The 15246-nt window shown below is 47.1% G+C and overlaps 1 protein-coding gene across 1 annotated transcript in view; it reads right to left on the bottom strand.

Annotated features, from left to right (window-relative positions):
• Nucleotides 1–521: 521 nt before the first annotated feature.
• Nucleotides 522–15246, bottom strand: part of PPP6C (protein phosphatase 6 catalytic subunit) — a 174407-nt gene continuing 159682 nt past the window's right edge. The window contains exon 7 of the mRNA XM_069609433.1: nt 522–1461. Coding sequence (XP_069465534.1) covers nt 1213–1461 — 249 coding nt within the window. The 3' untranslated portion in view covers nt 522–1212. The remainder of the gene's footprint in view (nt 1462–15246) is intronic.

Below are 15246 nucleotides of genomic sequence, written 5' to 3'. Positions count from 1 at the left end.
GTGGGAAAGGCTGTTCATACGTGCTAAGAATTACATGGACCAGACAGTGACGTAATGTGTGATGTGACTGTGTAGAATGGCATGAAAAGCCGCACAAGTCAATTGACTGGGCCAAACAACATAGACCGGTTAGCCAAGCGGTTTGAGTGGTAGACCATCTTCATAAATCAGCTATTGAGAAGTGTAAAGGAATAGCGGATTAAGGTTTTTAGTTACCCAGAGACAAAGGCTTTCAACTCTTCTAGGAGGGGGTGTGGTGACATCCTTGAGACAGTCAAATATTGGAAACAAAAGTATACAGAGACTTGAATACATGGTTAATACAGTTAAAATGTATCTATGTTAAGAAGTGGAAGTTTAAGCTCGTGAGACAGCAGCAATCATAATAAAATAAATAGGCACAAGTAAACGAATTCTTAAAAAGTAAATTGCATTTCACACAAACCCTTTCTGGTACTTTGAACTCCAAAGCGACTGGCTTGTTAATTACAGAAGGAAAAGAAAAACCGAATCACAAGAGATGAAAATGCATTTTTTTAATTTCCAATATTTAACCTATGTGGGTTTCATTTAAGATATATACTTTATTAAAATACAAGTAATCTGAAGAAATAAGATCAGTACAATTATTTTAGAGTACAAATGTAACTGCTGTATCGTTTTCTGTATTGGAGTTGATATTAAAAAGAAATAAAAACAGAAAAGGTTGCAGCCCATTAGACCACTTTATTTTACATCCACTTAAAACACCCCACAAAGGAAAGTTAAGCTTTACAATTTGGACGTGCGCACACAACACAATGAAAAAATGTCCATTCCACTGTGCTCATTAAATACCCTTGCTGCTGAAATTTCTTAAAAGTATTCAAAGTGAAAAAAGAAGCAAGATCAAATGCTATGAGTGGTTGTGCGGATTTCAAGACAGTATTAAAAACTAATGTTTTCTCACACTCCCAGACCATAAAAAAGGCAATAATATTTTTATCACTTCAATTTCATTTCACAGACATTCAACTTTGCTGCAGAGGGCATGAAAAGGGGGAGGGGATAAATGAAATCAGTAAGTATTGCTATAAACACCATAATCCACAATATACTTTAGATAATTTAAACATAAAAAGGCAGCATTTCAGCAGCAAGTGCTCAATAAAAAATAAAAAAAACAAGGAATAATACAAGGAAAGGGAAGACGCAGGTAACGGGGCAGAGGCATCAGAGAAAGTACGGCGTGGTTGTTCTAGGTGGAATAACACGTTCTGAATCAGGAACTGCACGGAACAGCTTTGGTTCTCTTGTGTTTACGTCTTTAAAGACCATGATTGAGGCAATGTTCCCACATCGATAACAATAGTTAGGAGCCGACCAAACAGTCACCAGCTTCTCGTCGAACATGAACTTGTAGCCTTCGTGCACCAGCTGATGTGCTCTGCAGATGAGCTTCAAATTGTTGATGTGAACAAACTGAAAAAGTACAGAAGGGTGGTGGTCAGACACTTGCATTCAAAATGAAGCCACCAAATGGAAATATCAAAATGTCAACTTCTAACAAACGTTTCCGTTTCCCCCCCCAATACCCTTTGTGGAGAAGGGAGCAGTAGAGCAAAACATTTCGCTTTGTTTGCAAGTTAAAACATCCAGGCCAAAATGACTACACTGTAAAAAAAAAAAAAGCAATTCAAATCTTGCTGGCTTGTTCAGCTTTACTCACCTTAATCCCTGCCTCTGCAGCTCAGAAATGGAAAACTGAACCCAAACAGAAGAATCTCATTACGGATCGAATCAAGAAGAGAATGTATTTATTTTGGTTTCTGTAATGCACTAATCATGCCTAGAAGAAGCTTCAGAGGGTGGACAGAGAAGAGCAAGACGACACATGGAGAATGAACAACAGTGTCAAGGAAAAACACAAACAGGCTATGGATTTAATTAAAAACAAGTTAAGACTTAAAAAGCCCAAACCATAGCCAAGTAAGTACATAGAAGACGGAGTTCGTGCAACCAAATGTTAGAGACCCATTAGGATCCCAGGTGTCACCTGTGAAAAGATTTGCAAATAATTAAGGTTTTAAATGCCTTTTTGAAGCTAAAGTGGTTTGGTTCCATTTTGAATTACATAGTTTCATGGTTCTGGATCTTTTGCTGACATTTGTTCCTCTGAACTTTTTACACAGTAGGTGGGCAGGCACTGTTCACTTTCACTGATGGGAGGGTTAAAACTAAAGTCTGAACCAGTCTGATAGTTATCTAGGGCACATGGGATAGGTATTTCTTTTTGTTTAAAGGTTGTGGCCTGTTGAACCAGGAGCCAGTCTATAGACCCAGGGCGATCTGGTTGAATTGTTTCAGACCTAGTATCATGCGTGCCACTAGTCAGGATTACTTCTGGGTAGTCCAATACCGTTCCAGTAATCTGTTATCAATATGACAAGTTGTTGGAGGACAGATGGCATTTGCTGGCTGGCGATGCGATCTGCACAGTGAAGTAGAGATCAGAGTCAAAGATTATACAGAGATTGACTTGAGAGGGTTTTCCTTATAAAAAAAGGTATTTCCTGACCCAAGGAGGAAGGACGGGGAAGGAGGCCAAATGGCGAGATGTCCAAAGGACAGGGTGAAAAACAAGTGGCACGCTCAGCTCAATATGGGACTCGAAATGGAAATATGCTGTAAAATAAAGTGCAAGCGTGACAAGAACAACAAGTTAGAGAACCATCCACTGCCATGAGCCCTTCTGGGACACATCAAGCAATTAAACTGTTACTAAAAAAAGGAGATGCAAAGTTCCACTGCTGCCCTTCACTGTAAGGTCATGTTTGCAGCTTAAAGACAAACAATTATAAAGGGAAACATGGTCCCCTTGCACTGGTAGATTTGGGGATTGGCCAGTGCCCCCCAAAACAGATACTTTCCTTCAAAAGGCAAGACGGGAACATATAGGAAAAATGTGGGGGGTTTCATTATTGTATTTATTGAGCGCGGACCTAGCTTCAAGAAGCAATGGAGTGCTTTACAGAGGTATACAACAATACAGGTGCACAACAGAACGCTTTTCAGAGATAACAGAACAGATACAGTGGGGGTAGGATACAGAGGGGCACAGAGGCTGGGGTAGAGCTGTACAGGGTGGCAGGAGGAGAGGCGGACAGCATCTAGCGAGTCAGGAGGCGTGGAAGGCGATGTAACAGGCTAGGTGTTGAGGAGGAGAGACTCCTTAAAGAGGTGGGTCTTCAGTTCTTTTCTGAGTTGTAGGAGCCTTGGGGGCTAGTCTGATGCAGACTGGGAGGAAGTTCAATAGTCTTGGGGCGTAGGCAGAGAAGGCTTGTTTGCTGGTTGTTTACAATTTGCAGCAGCTGATTTCAAGTCTGTACATGATCCAGCTTCTGGTGGAGAGCTGTCTGCCAGAGATGCAGAGTTTCTCTGCAAGGTAGCTGGGTGACTTGAAGGCGACTGCCTTATAGATGATGCTGCAAGACTTGAAGGTGATTCGGGCATGCAGTGGGAGCCAGTGAAAGGTTGATGAGGGTCGGGTGATGTCACATCTGCATAGATCCTTGAGGCGTGCGGACACATGTAGGACACTTCTCAGGGGCACAAGGGAGTAGGACGGGATGCCTTCGAAGAGGGCATTGTCCTTCTCCACGTGGGATATGACCAGTGAATCTAAAGCTGTCCGGTTGGAGGAACGGCTTGACTTTCCGCAGCAGGGAGAGCAGATACCAAGCTGTCTTGAGTTTACTTAGTTATGTGTGTCTTTAAGGAGAGGTGTTTGTCGATGTGGAACTCAAAGGACTTGACGCAGGAGACGAGCTTGGGCGTGAAGACCTCAGGGTTCATGGTTGATAGCTAGGTCTGTATGTCTGGGTGTTTGTGCGTTGTTGGTGAGGAGTAGGAATTTCGGTTTTGGCGGTGTTGAGCTTCACGTATGCACTGGACCTTAAGACTGGATCAGCGAGTGGCAGATTTTGAGCTTGTGCATGTCCTTTATGGCGTTGATCTTGAGGCATGGCCATGTGTCGTCAACGTATATATGTGGTGTTGTGTGTGGCTAGGAGGGCTCACAGTGGCTCAATGTGTAGATTGAATATCACTGGGGAGAAGATGGAACACTGCGGGACTCCACAGGTGACTGGTAGCATTGGTGATCTAGGAGTCCATCTGAACAAACTGCTGGTGGTGGTGGTGGTGGTGGTGGTGGTTGACTAGCTATGACCTGGACCAGCCTAGGACAAGGTTGCTGATCACCATGTTCCGATGCGGGTTGTTTGAGCGCCTGGTATACTGCGTCAAAAGCAGCAGAGGTGTGGAGTAGAGGCAGGTGCGGCCGTCGAGGAGGTTGTGCATGTAGTCAATCACCTGTATGATTGCTGTCTCTGTGCTGCAACTGGGTCTAGACACAGATGGGCAGGTTTGGAGGAGATTGTTGGTGTCGATGTGTTGCTGCAGTTGCACGGCTACCGCTTTCTCGATCTTATCCAAGAAGGGAAGATGGGCGATGGGGCTATAGTTACCTAGGTTGTCGGGATCCAGGGTGTGTTTCTTTAGTAGAGGGAGGATTTGTCCTTTCTTTAGGGTGGATGGTAAGGTGCCTTGAGTTAGTGAGCTGTTGATCTCCAGGTAGGGAAAGAGCTTCTACTGGGAGGGTCTTGGCGATAGATGCTGGGAGGAGATGCGCCTTTGAGGGAAGCCAGGGTTTCTACCAGGTCCTCTGTTGAGTGTGTCTTGATTGAATATTGTCCATGGTGTGGGATGCAGAGCTGGTGTCTATGTGCTGCATGTGTTTATGATGGTGAATTGTTCGAAGGAATGTCATGGCAGGATCAGGTAGTGGGTTGACGCGGTGCTGGACTGCTTTGAAGAGGACTCTGCTTTTGTTGTCAGCTTCTGCTATGGTGTTCTGATAGTAGGGGGCCTTGGCTGTGTTGATTTGTCGGTGGGTTGCTCCAAGTTCCTTGAGGAGGGCAAGGTCTGATACAGTTCTGGAGCGGCACCAGGTTGTCTGGTTTCCTGATGACTTTTGCTGAGGTGAAGTTCTTGCGTGTACCAGAGTGCTTCAGTTTGCAGGTGCTTTGTTTTCAGAGGCACGTGTCAGTCGATGGAGGCTAAAAGGATGGTGTCGAGTGCTTCCAGTAGAGAGTCGCAGTTCGGCTAGGGGTGTTCAGTCCATGTGAGGTGGTGGTTGGCAAGGTCTTCCATCAGGAAGTTCTTGAAGGACCTGAAGGTTTGTCTGATGGGTTTCTTTTGGGAATGCTCGACTGGGGGGGGAAGTTGAGGGGGGGTTGTGCAGGAGGTTGAGGGGCACAACCAGGTGGGTCAGACCAGTCAAGCGGGAGATGAGAGCTGTAGTGGAGGGAAGAGAGTGCAGTGATTATGTCAAGGACGTTAGCTTTCGGGTGTTCTGTGAGGCTGTTGAGAAGGCATTGGAGAGCTTCCTTCATCAGTTTGGAGGCCTTGCCGCTTGGAAGGTTGAAGTTGCCTAGGAAGATGTTGGTGTGAGGTACATGGTGGTTACCAGGTCGGTCAAGTCTCTGATGAAGGTGGTGTTGGGTGGTCTGTAGATGAGATGGAAGGAGACTGTCCATCAGGGCGAGCGGGAAGTGTCAGGATACTACTTTCGAAAGGAGCCAATGTTGTTAACAGCAAGTCTGGTGCAGGGCCACAAGGTCTTGTGGATCACAGAGGCATCCGCCTGTCTTGTTCGGCCAATGTGTTGGATGTTGTAGCCCTTTCGAGGACTAGGGCGTCTAGGATCTGGGCAGAGGTGGGTGTCAGCCTGATCTCAGTGATGAAGATGGCGTCAAGGTTTTGTGTAGTGATGAGGTTCGCATTGTCTGCTGCATGGGTGCTAGTTGAGCAGATACTGGCGAGCATAAACTTGTGTTGGGGGTGCTGATGGGCTTGAAGCTTATGTGGGTGAGGTTGTTGCAGTGCAGAGGCAATGCCTTGGAGGAGGGGCTATGGTGACGTTGGTTTGCCTGGTGATGGCCTGTGGGGACAGAGGGAGAAAACTCCTGTCGGCACATGCATACCTGTTGTCTGAGCAGGGGGTTCAGGCCCTGTGTCCTCCCGGTCCAAATAGGAATTGCCCTTTGTCTGCCATTCACTTTGGATACCCAGGCGAGAGACGCCCTGAATGTAAGAGATAAGAGCAGAAAGGAAGAGGCAGGGCTAAAAAGGTGGGTGGTTCTTCGGCCACATGATCTCACTCCACTTTCACCTGCTCACCAACTGCAAAGAAAAAGAGGCTGGAGGGCTGCTTAAGTGATGTCACTGGAGGGAATGCTGCAAAAAGAACATTTCTTCATCTGCAACACCTTCCAGTTGTCTTTGACCCATTGGTTAACACTGAACATAAGAGATTACCTAGACACTATTTGTGCTGAACCTTCAATGTTTGATAGATCCACTTTCTATAACTACAGAGGCTTTTATTTTGGTGTACAGTCCTCCACCTTCCTCTGGAATGCTAAGTTATTTTACCCTCCATCTTTTGCCTTGTGGGGCATGTGACTTTAAAGTTCAGCTTTCTTCGCAAAGGTTCAAAGTGACACCTACCGGGTCAGATTCTGGGTTCGACCAAATGGTTGGGGATCCATTGAGTAAGAGGAGGCATTGTTGGGAACCGAGGGTTGAGTGGAAGCTGGAATGACACCCTCACCACAAGTATCGATGGGTCTTTGATGATCTCCACGCTTATTTAAAAAATATCAGGCTACCTCCACAACCACCAAATGGAGTTGGGTTTTCCTTGGGCACTTAGATGTCAGTTTGATTTACGAGAAGGACGGAGGGGACTGGGATGGGGACTAATGAGTCATGAATATCGGTAAACCGGATTCCTGAAGCACCGAGCTTTGCCACTTTTAGTGGCCTCTCTGCAAGGCTCTGTAAAGCAAAAGAGACAAAAGCAGAAGGTGGAGGGCCATTATTTGGACCACTGGAGAGGCAGATGTGCAACCTGTGGTGTTAATGGGTGCAGATCAAAGAATCCACTCTGTGTTTTTTCCGTTAGTCTGGAGTGAAGGCCTTATAAGGCAGAACAACCAGAGACTTCTCTCAGCGTCTCAGATGAAACAGAACCGGAAAAGTCCTGCTCCGGGTATTCTTCTGGATAGTTAGATAGATTTAAAGGGCTGTTTAGGGACGGTGGTGAACAGAGATTTAGCAGTCAGCACATTTGCCTTGTCTTTGCTCAGCTCATCAGTGGCTGAAGAAAGGCGCTGGAAGCCCATGAACTGTAGTGACCCAACATGATCTTGGATTTCTGAACTTTGTGCCACTCAGTTTTGCACATCTAGGTCTATCCGCATTTCTCTAGCAGCTGTGGCAACATACTGTCGAAGACTTGTTTTGCATCTGCAATGCCAGCCACACTTTTCACAGTCAAAGATTGCGTGTACATTACAGACTACAAAGACTATCAGAGTTTACCCCCGCCTCAACAGCAGAGCATTCTTGACAATCTTTCTCCCTACATCTAAAAAAAAAAAAAAAAAGTATATATATGGGATACATTACTCACCGTAATAGTATTTCTGACGGTTGTCTCGCCCACATGGGAGCAACTAGGATGAGCGTCATCGATTCTTTGTGCATTTTGTTGACCACCTTCCTCACTAGAGGAGTTGGTGGAAAAGCATAAGCAAACATCCCTGACCAGTTCGTCCACAGGGCGTTCCCCTTGGAGCCTGGCTGGGGAAACCATGATGCGAAGTCTGGGCATTGTCGGTTTTCGCTTGTGGCGTATAGGTCTATAGTGGGGAAACCCCACTATGAGAAGATGTCTTTACGACTTCTCTGTGTAGAGACCACTCGTGTTCTCTTGGGAGAGGATCTCTGCTCAAGGCGTCTGCTAGTGAATTGAGATCCCCTGGAACATGTTGAGATGACACGTAAATGTTCCTTCTGAGTGCCAATATCCAAATTTTCTGGGCAAGCTTGGACAGACTTGGCGAACGAGTCCCTCCCTGCTTGTTTAGGTAGAACATTGCTGTCGTGCTGTTAAGATCTGCACTGACGGGTTCAACAGGTGGGGCTCGAACGCTCGAAGCACTCTGAATACTGGCAGAAGCTCTAGCAGATTGATATGATTCTTTGCCACTTTGTGAGACCAGAGACCCTGAGCTGTGTGGTGAAGTAGGTGTGCTCCCCACCCTGACAGGGATGCATCTGGAGTGACTACAGCCTGTACTTTTGGATCGTAACCTTCAACAGGTTTTCTCTTGTCCACCAGTGAAGACTTTGTACCTGTGTTGGCGAAACGACCACTAGATCATCCCACTGACCACTTGCCTGAGACCACTGTTCGCCAACCATTCTTGCATGGGACGCATGCGCAGGCGCGCGTGGGGGACCAGGCAAATACATGACGCCATCATGCCTAGCAAACGCATCGCTTTGCGCACCGTTATCTGGTGACCGGGCAGATATAGAGGAATTTGCAGTAGTAGATTCTGAATTCTTTCCTCCGATGGAAAGGCCAACCCCGCTTGAGTGTTTAGTACAGCTCATAGGAACTGTTTGGAGGTGCTTGGCACCAGGCTTGATTTTTTCTCGTTTATGGAGAAACCCGATTCGAAGAGGAGGTCGACTGCTCTCTGAATGTTTGAACTGCAAATGACTGGGGTCTTCCCCGTGATGAGCCAGTCGTCCAGGTAAGGGTACACTGGGATTGCCTCCCTGCATAGGTGTGCCGCCACCACAGCCAGAACCTTGGTGAATACCCTTGGAGCCGAGGCTATACCGAAGGGCAGCACCTTGAACTGGTAGTGCTGACCGTCCACCTTGAAGCGCAAGAATCTTCTGTGCACTGGGAAATGGAAATATGAAAATAGACATCTTTCATGTCCAATGTTGCCATGTAACCCCTTTTTTAGGAGGGGGATTACCTCTTGGAAGTAGTCATGCAAAACTTTTGGGGCTTGACATACTTGTTTGCAGAGCGTAAGTCTAAAACTGGGCGCATTGTCAGATTTTTTTTGGCACAAGGAAGTTGAATAATACCCTTGTTTACCTGTTTGCCCGGGACAAGTTTGATCGCGTCCTTTTCTAGAAGATTGACGATCTCCTCGAGGAGGATCTTCTGGTGGTCCAAGGAATGTACTTTGTCATGGGGGGTGGTTTCGGGGACGCTCGAGCAGTTCTATGCAGTATCCTGCGGACACTGTGGACAGCACCCATCTGTCTGATGTGATCCCTTCCCAAGCTTGGGTGAAGTTGGTAATGCGTCCCCCTACTGGAGATGCGTGGGAAGGGACCCTGATCTCGGCGTCACTGTTTTGCGGGAGGCGCGCCGCCTCTGCTGGGGCTGCCTCTACCCTTACCACGACCCCTTTTGGGTAGACTGCTGGTTGTTACCCGATGATGTACCCTGCCCCTGAGAATAGTTGGAGCCTCTTTGTGAATTGTGGCCGCGTTGGTGACTAAAATTGCCATTCCCTCTTTGATTAGGGGGTTTGTTGGTCAACTGTCCCAGGGATTTCAGAGTCTCATACTCCTCTTTGGCATTTTTTTAATGCGTCCTCTACCGCCTTGCCAAACAGTAGATTAGGCTCCACCGGCATGTCAATTAAGGATGCTTGTGTCTCGGGTTTAAACCCTGACTGTCTTAACCAAGCATGCCTCTTAATGACAGTGCTCTCTGCTATTAGCCTGCCGGCGTTATCCGCGGCATCAAAGGTTGCCTTAAGGATGCAACCGGACACGGCCCTCCCCTCCGACGCAACCTGTGCCAACTGGCCCTTTAAAAGGTTCCGGTGCGGAGTCGATGAGTGCAGCAACTTGCTCCCACTGGTGGCAGTTGTAACTAGCCAACAGGGTGGCAGAGTTGGCAATCCTTGCCTGGTAGGCGGAAGTGGAGGCTACCTTCCTTCCCAACCCGTAGATCTTTTTTTCTCCTTGTCGGGGGGAGCCTCAGACGAAGATAGGGGTGTTCCCGCTCTCTTCCGGGTATTAGTCACTACCAGGGAGTCAGGTTTCAGCTGCCCCTTTATGTAAAGCGGGTCTGATTGGGCTGCCCTGAACAATTTTTCGATTCTGGGGTTTACCGCCCTGGTGAGGTTAGGATTGAGAAGGGAACGATCAATTCTCCTTTGTATAGGCTTGAGAATAGGGATGGCCTGGGCAATGGGTTTCTTTTCTCCTACTAGTTCCTCGGCAAAGTCCCTCTCCTCCTGTGCTCCGAGTGCCTATGCGGAAGTGTTCTGCCGCTCTAGACAAAACCTCATTTAGGAGAGGTTGGTTGTCGATTGGGGAGTCAGTAACCTGAGGTTCTTTTCCTACCGGGGAGTCTATTCTGTAGACTTCTGGGTCATCTTCCACCTCCTCTTGGTCCTCGTCATCCCCATAGTAGTCCACCCCAGTTTGGTCGTCCAACGTTACCAATTCTGGATCCTCATATTGTAGTGGATCCTCACTGTACTGAGTTTATGGCTGTACGTAAAAAGGGTCAGAAGACAGACTTTGCGTTGGTGCCTCAACTCGAGGTTGCTTACCAGGGGGTTGCGGGACCCTAGATCCTGTGGGAGTAGCCCCGTCAGGGGTATGGGAGAGGAAGTGATCTGGGTTCTTGGCATAGAAGTCTGCTAGGGATGACATTTCAGACATAACTGTCTATATCCTCACTGGACCATTCCTGGGAGGGTTTCCCTGCTGCGACCTGACTGGACCTATGGGCTTGTGCAGGGGTCTTGGCTAGCTGTTTATCAGAAGACTTAGCACTGTCTTTATGTAGCAGAGGTGTAGAAGGCTGAGATGTTTTCTTCTTCCGTTTTCACCCCTCCCATGAGTGGAAGAGTGCTTCCCTGGCGTTTTTACCTTCTCAGAGCTTCGACGTCTGGCGCCGAGATTCGGAGGTAGAGTCCCTTTCCTTAGAGTGTGGACATCGGGATCCGGGAGCAGGCGTTGAGCGTCTGCTGACGCTGACTCCTGGAGTGCGGCCTGGGGATGGAGGTCGGCTTTGTCTTCAGACGATCGTACCTCCATAACTTTGGTGAGTGAGGCACTCTTGGCAACAGTGGATGGTTGCCTGGTGTCATGCGGCGATCTTGACCGAGAACGCCCAGAGGACACCGATTCGGTGGACCATTCTTTGTGTGCTTCTTTCCGAGAACTCGACACGCGTGTCGAGTCTCGGTTGGACTTCGAGTGTTTAGTGGAAGTGATGTGGGTAGCGCTCGTGTCGCCGAGTGTGCTCCCCATAGCTGCCCTGCCGGACAACCTTCCGAGGTCGGGGACTTGCGCTTGGCTGTCTTTCGATGCCACGATGCCCTTGCCGTCCGATAGTACGGCGTCGCTGCCATCACAGAAGGTGCCCTCCGCTTCCATGGCCTCTCGTTGCCTGGCGTGGTGGGCCCAACGTTTGGTTGAACAGTCCTTTAGAGTCTTAGCCTTGAAAGGGCTACATGCTATGCAGTTCGCCTTGTGATTGTCCCTCGGCAAGCAGAGGTTCCAGGTGGCGTGTGTCAACCCAAGGGTACTTGCGGTTGCACTTGGGGCAAAATTGGAAAGGGGTACCCTCCATATGCACCCTGTGGCAGCGGGATAATATATGTGTTGAGTATGTACCACCACCCACTCTCTCTCTCCCTACGTGAAGGGCCGAGGCCAGAGACCTTCCAAGGCCCGGGCCGAGGCCAGAGGCCTTCCGAGGCCCAAAGTCCATTGTGCAGCTCTCGACGGTTGTTTTCTTCTCCGGGCCTGCGTCGAGCTTCAAAATTCGGTGACTCAACGTGGGAATGGAAGAAACGGGGAAATATTATACTATTTGCAAAATTATGGCTAAAAGCCAGGGAACTCCGCGGAATGCTTTCGACAAGTATGGCGGAAAAAACAATATGAGGGTCCTAGACGCGTGAGGGATCATGGGTACAGTGGACGTCACACTAGGGATAGCATTACTGGCACGCCCTGTGTCGACGCCCATTTTCGAGTTTCGAAAAACAAACTAATACTCCGCAGCTTCCACTAGATGTCGACCTATGCACAGCATGTGATCTAAGCAGATTCCACAAGCCTCAGATATATATATATATATACACACACATATACATACATATATATATATATATACATATACATACAGACTCCACAGTGGGTGCTGCTGTAGTAGAAAAGCCTCCGCAATCACATCAGACTAGGAGGGAGCACGTGCCTAGTGTGGTTAATCGCCTAAGGAGGTTTGGAATGTATTAACTAGGCAAGCAGTGAATTTCCTTACATAAAACAGGTTTGCAACCATTGCCACTTCGCCCAGCCCGCAAATTTTGGTCTTTTAAAAATATACAATACACCCAGGAGCTCAGGGTTGCCTAGTAACAAAGTATAACAAATTAAGCATAAGAGAGCTCAAGAATGAAGGCGAAAGTAGTTGGAAGTTCAGGATAGAAGCAGGAATGAGAACTTGTGGGGCACAATAAGAGAAGAAACTAATAAATATGAGAAAACCACTTTTCTTGTCATGCTTGCTTCAACAAATGGCAACGAGCTGGTGAGCAACGTGGACCCGCAGTGGCTTTAATATTGTGGTCTCCATCGACAACAGGTGTTCGCTGTATCCCCTGGAGGGACGAATCCGCTGGTGGAGGAATGGGGGGTTGGGGGTAGAGAGACGCTCCATTGTGGAGACCTGCATAGAAAGGGGGCCTAATACAGCGCAGTGAGAGGTGCTGCAACAGCCCGAAGGCACGCATGCCGCAGAGTTCAAGGGACAGAAAAAGTAGCTTGTGGACCGTGCAGCAGGAGCCCAAAAAGAGGCAAGGGAAAATCAAAGGCCCTTCTCAGTAAGATCATTCACCGCATAAGCTAAACTGCAGGAACAGAAGAAACTGTTGTAGGACTGCTCTCAGTGAAAGAGGGAATATGGCAGCCATTTACTAATGTGCTGAATCACTTCAATCGCAATGAGCAACCAACCCAACCAATTCTTGCAAAATGTTGGCACCTCCTGTCCAGTGGGACACTTGAAAGGATGGCCCATCATTCAGCACTGACAGGAGGAGGGAGACTCTTAGGCATTGCCTGTGGTAGGAAGGCAACAATGGGGCACACCTATAGTAGTTGTGCAGAAACGCACTGCAAAATAAGGTTGTGTGTTGACTTAAGAGCAGTGATGAAGGCAGTTGCTGTAGATAGGTTGCCCTTTGCCTAATATAGGAGAGTTGACTAGTTTTGTAGGCAAGGCTAAAGTCTTCAGTACGTTAGCCCTGGCCTCTGCCCATCAAGTAAAACTGCATCCAAAGTCAATGGGAATTACAGCTTTAACATGCTGGGGAACCTTTCAATTCAGGAAGATGTCCTTTGGTTTAGTCTCTGCAGCAGCCATATACCAAATATGGTTATTCATAAGCACTTTAGAAAGATGCAAGGGGTATAATTTTTCCAAGATGATGTCGTTGTGTGGAAGACACTTGTGGAGCATAATCAAAGGTTAGAAAAGTTACAGGAAGAGATCCTTGGTACATTGTATATATTTAAAAGCAAGTTTGACTCAACACAACACCTCCCTCTAAGGTGCCGGTTTGACAGGGGAAAAAGGAAAAATGCAAGTGTAGGGTGGACTCATTAAATTAACCTGGGCACAGGATAAGCAGTAGTAGTGGATGCCATTGCAAAACATCAGATACCCAGAAACAAACATGGGGTCATGTCCTTTCTTGACTAAGTAGAATACTATTCAAAGTTCATACTGCATTTTGCAGCTAGGTGCAATACAATAAGGGGACCGACTGTAAGACGGTATACAATATGTATACCTGTGATGAGTTTAGTGACAAAAGAAGCAATATTAAAGGCTCCCACACCATCGTATTTTGATGTAGAAGGCAACTGCACCGGGCTGACACCAGTGACACAGGATTAGGGGCAATACTTTTGCAAGAAAGAAGGGGTAGAAAGAGCGATAGCTTTGCACCTTGGGAGGTGCAGAAGAAAATTATTCTGTGATAGAAGTGCTACATGTAACCTAGGAAACTCATTCTTATGGGGTAGAGACTTTCATATAAGAACAGGCCATAAACGGTTATTTTGTATTTTTAACAAATGTCTAGGATGTTCCTCTTGCAGGATATTAAAGTGGGTGACAGTACTTCAAGGACATGATAATTGAACATACCACAGGAAAGGAGAACGTGAAAGCAGATTATATGTCCTGACCAGGTACAGAGGCGAGGGTCAAGAAGAGAAGATTGAGGAGGAAAGCGTACAGATGAAGGAACAGGTATTTCTCATTGATCGGCAGGTAATTGATGAGGAAGAATGGAATGCTGCCTAAGATAGACAACGAGAATTTGAAAATTAAGGAGATGGTGAATGATGGATGGAGTGGGTATACAAGTGAGTGAGATCTAGACTATACAGCAGGACTTGAGATGAATTACGTTTTGATGGGAACTTTTTGGTAAGGGGGAATGACAAAATTACTCACTGTAGTGACTACCTTACCCATAGTCCATAGTCCCCTTTCATCCATACCTGTGGGATATTCCATCCATCGGGACGGGACCGGAGTACTTTCAAAGCATCTTTCTTTCTTGCTATCTCCCGTTTGTTTACCGTGGTGCTGGGTGTAATTTATTCTCCTTCCCTTGTGGCTCTGTTTTTTCAACCATTGTCGGACACGCACAATAGAGACCCACAGATGGGAGAATGAACTTCGACTCCCAAGATAGGGGACATGTGCTCCACCACATGAAGATTGGTTCCTCGTAGGAGATGAAGGAAGTTGGCAAAGTGCCCTCCAATCGACAATGAGGAACATTTGTTGAAAGGTAAAGGAGACTGTGTAATGCATAGCTGCGCACAGGGAGAAATGTTTGGCATCTAAGGACACAATGGGGCCTACCCAAAAAAAATGTTTTTTGGGTTTAACATAGTGAAGATACATGGGAGGATATGGGGGTTCATTAGAGAACATGGGCCCGCCTTCATAACATGGCACCTCTATTTTTCACTTTTAAAGCTGCAGACAGAATAGGTTCTGCCCCAAGAAAAGCTCGGAAAAGCACCGGCAGCTACCACATAAATTTGATTGTGGAAACACATTGCACGGAAGTAAGCTACATCAACATATGGTACCCTGTTGCTTTTCGGCTGGCTTCTGCCATACCTTCAGCTTTGGGTAAGGGGATGTTTTTGAAAATTCAAACCTTTGTATTTCTCTTTGTTTGAGTTGATGGGAAAATGAGATGTTGTGGGGACTTTGGTGAAACCCTTTTGGGAAACTGAGTAGATCATCTGGATATGTTCCTGGCC

The sequence above is a fragment of the Ambystoma mexicanum genome, chromosome 8, assembly GCF_040938575.1.
Source record: "Ambystoma mexicanum isolate Mex_15411 chromosome 8, UKY_AmexF1_1, whole genome shotgun sequence".
NCBI classification, from domain to species: Eukaryota; Metazoa; Chordata; class Amphibia; order Caudata; family Ambystomatidae; genus Ambystoma; species Ambystoma mexicanum.
The sequence above is the reverse complement of the archived record's forward strand: the minus strand, read 5'-3'. Positions and strand labels throughout refer to the sequence as shown.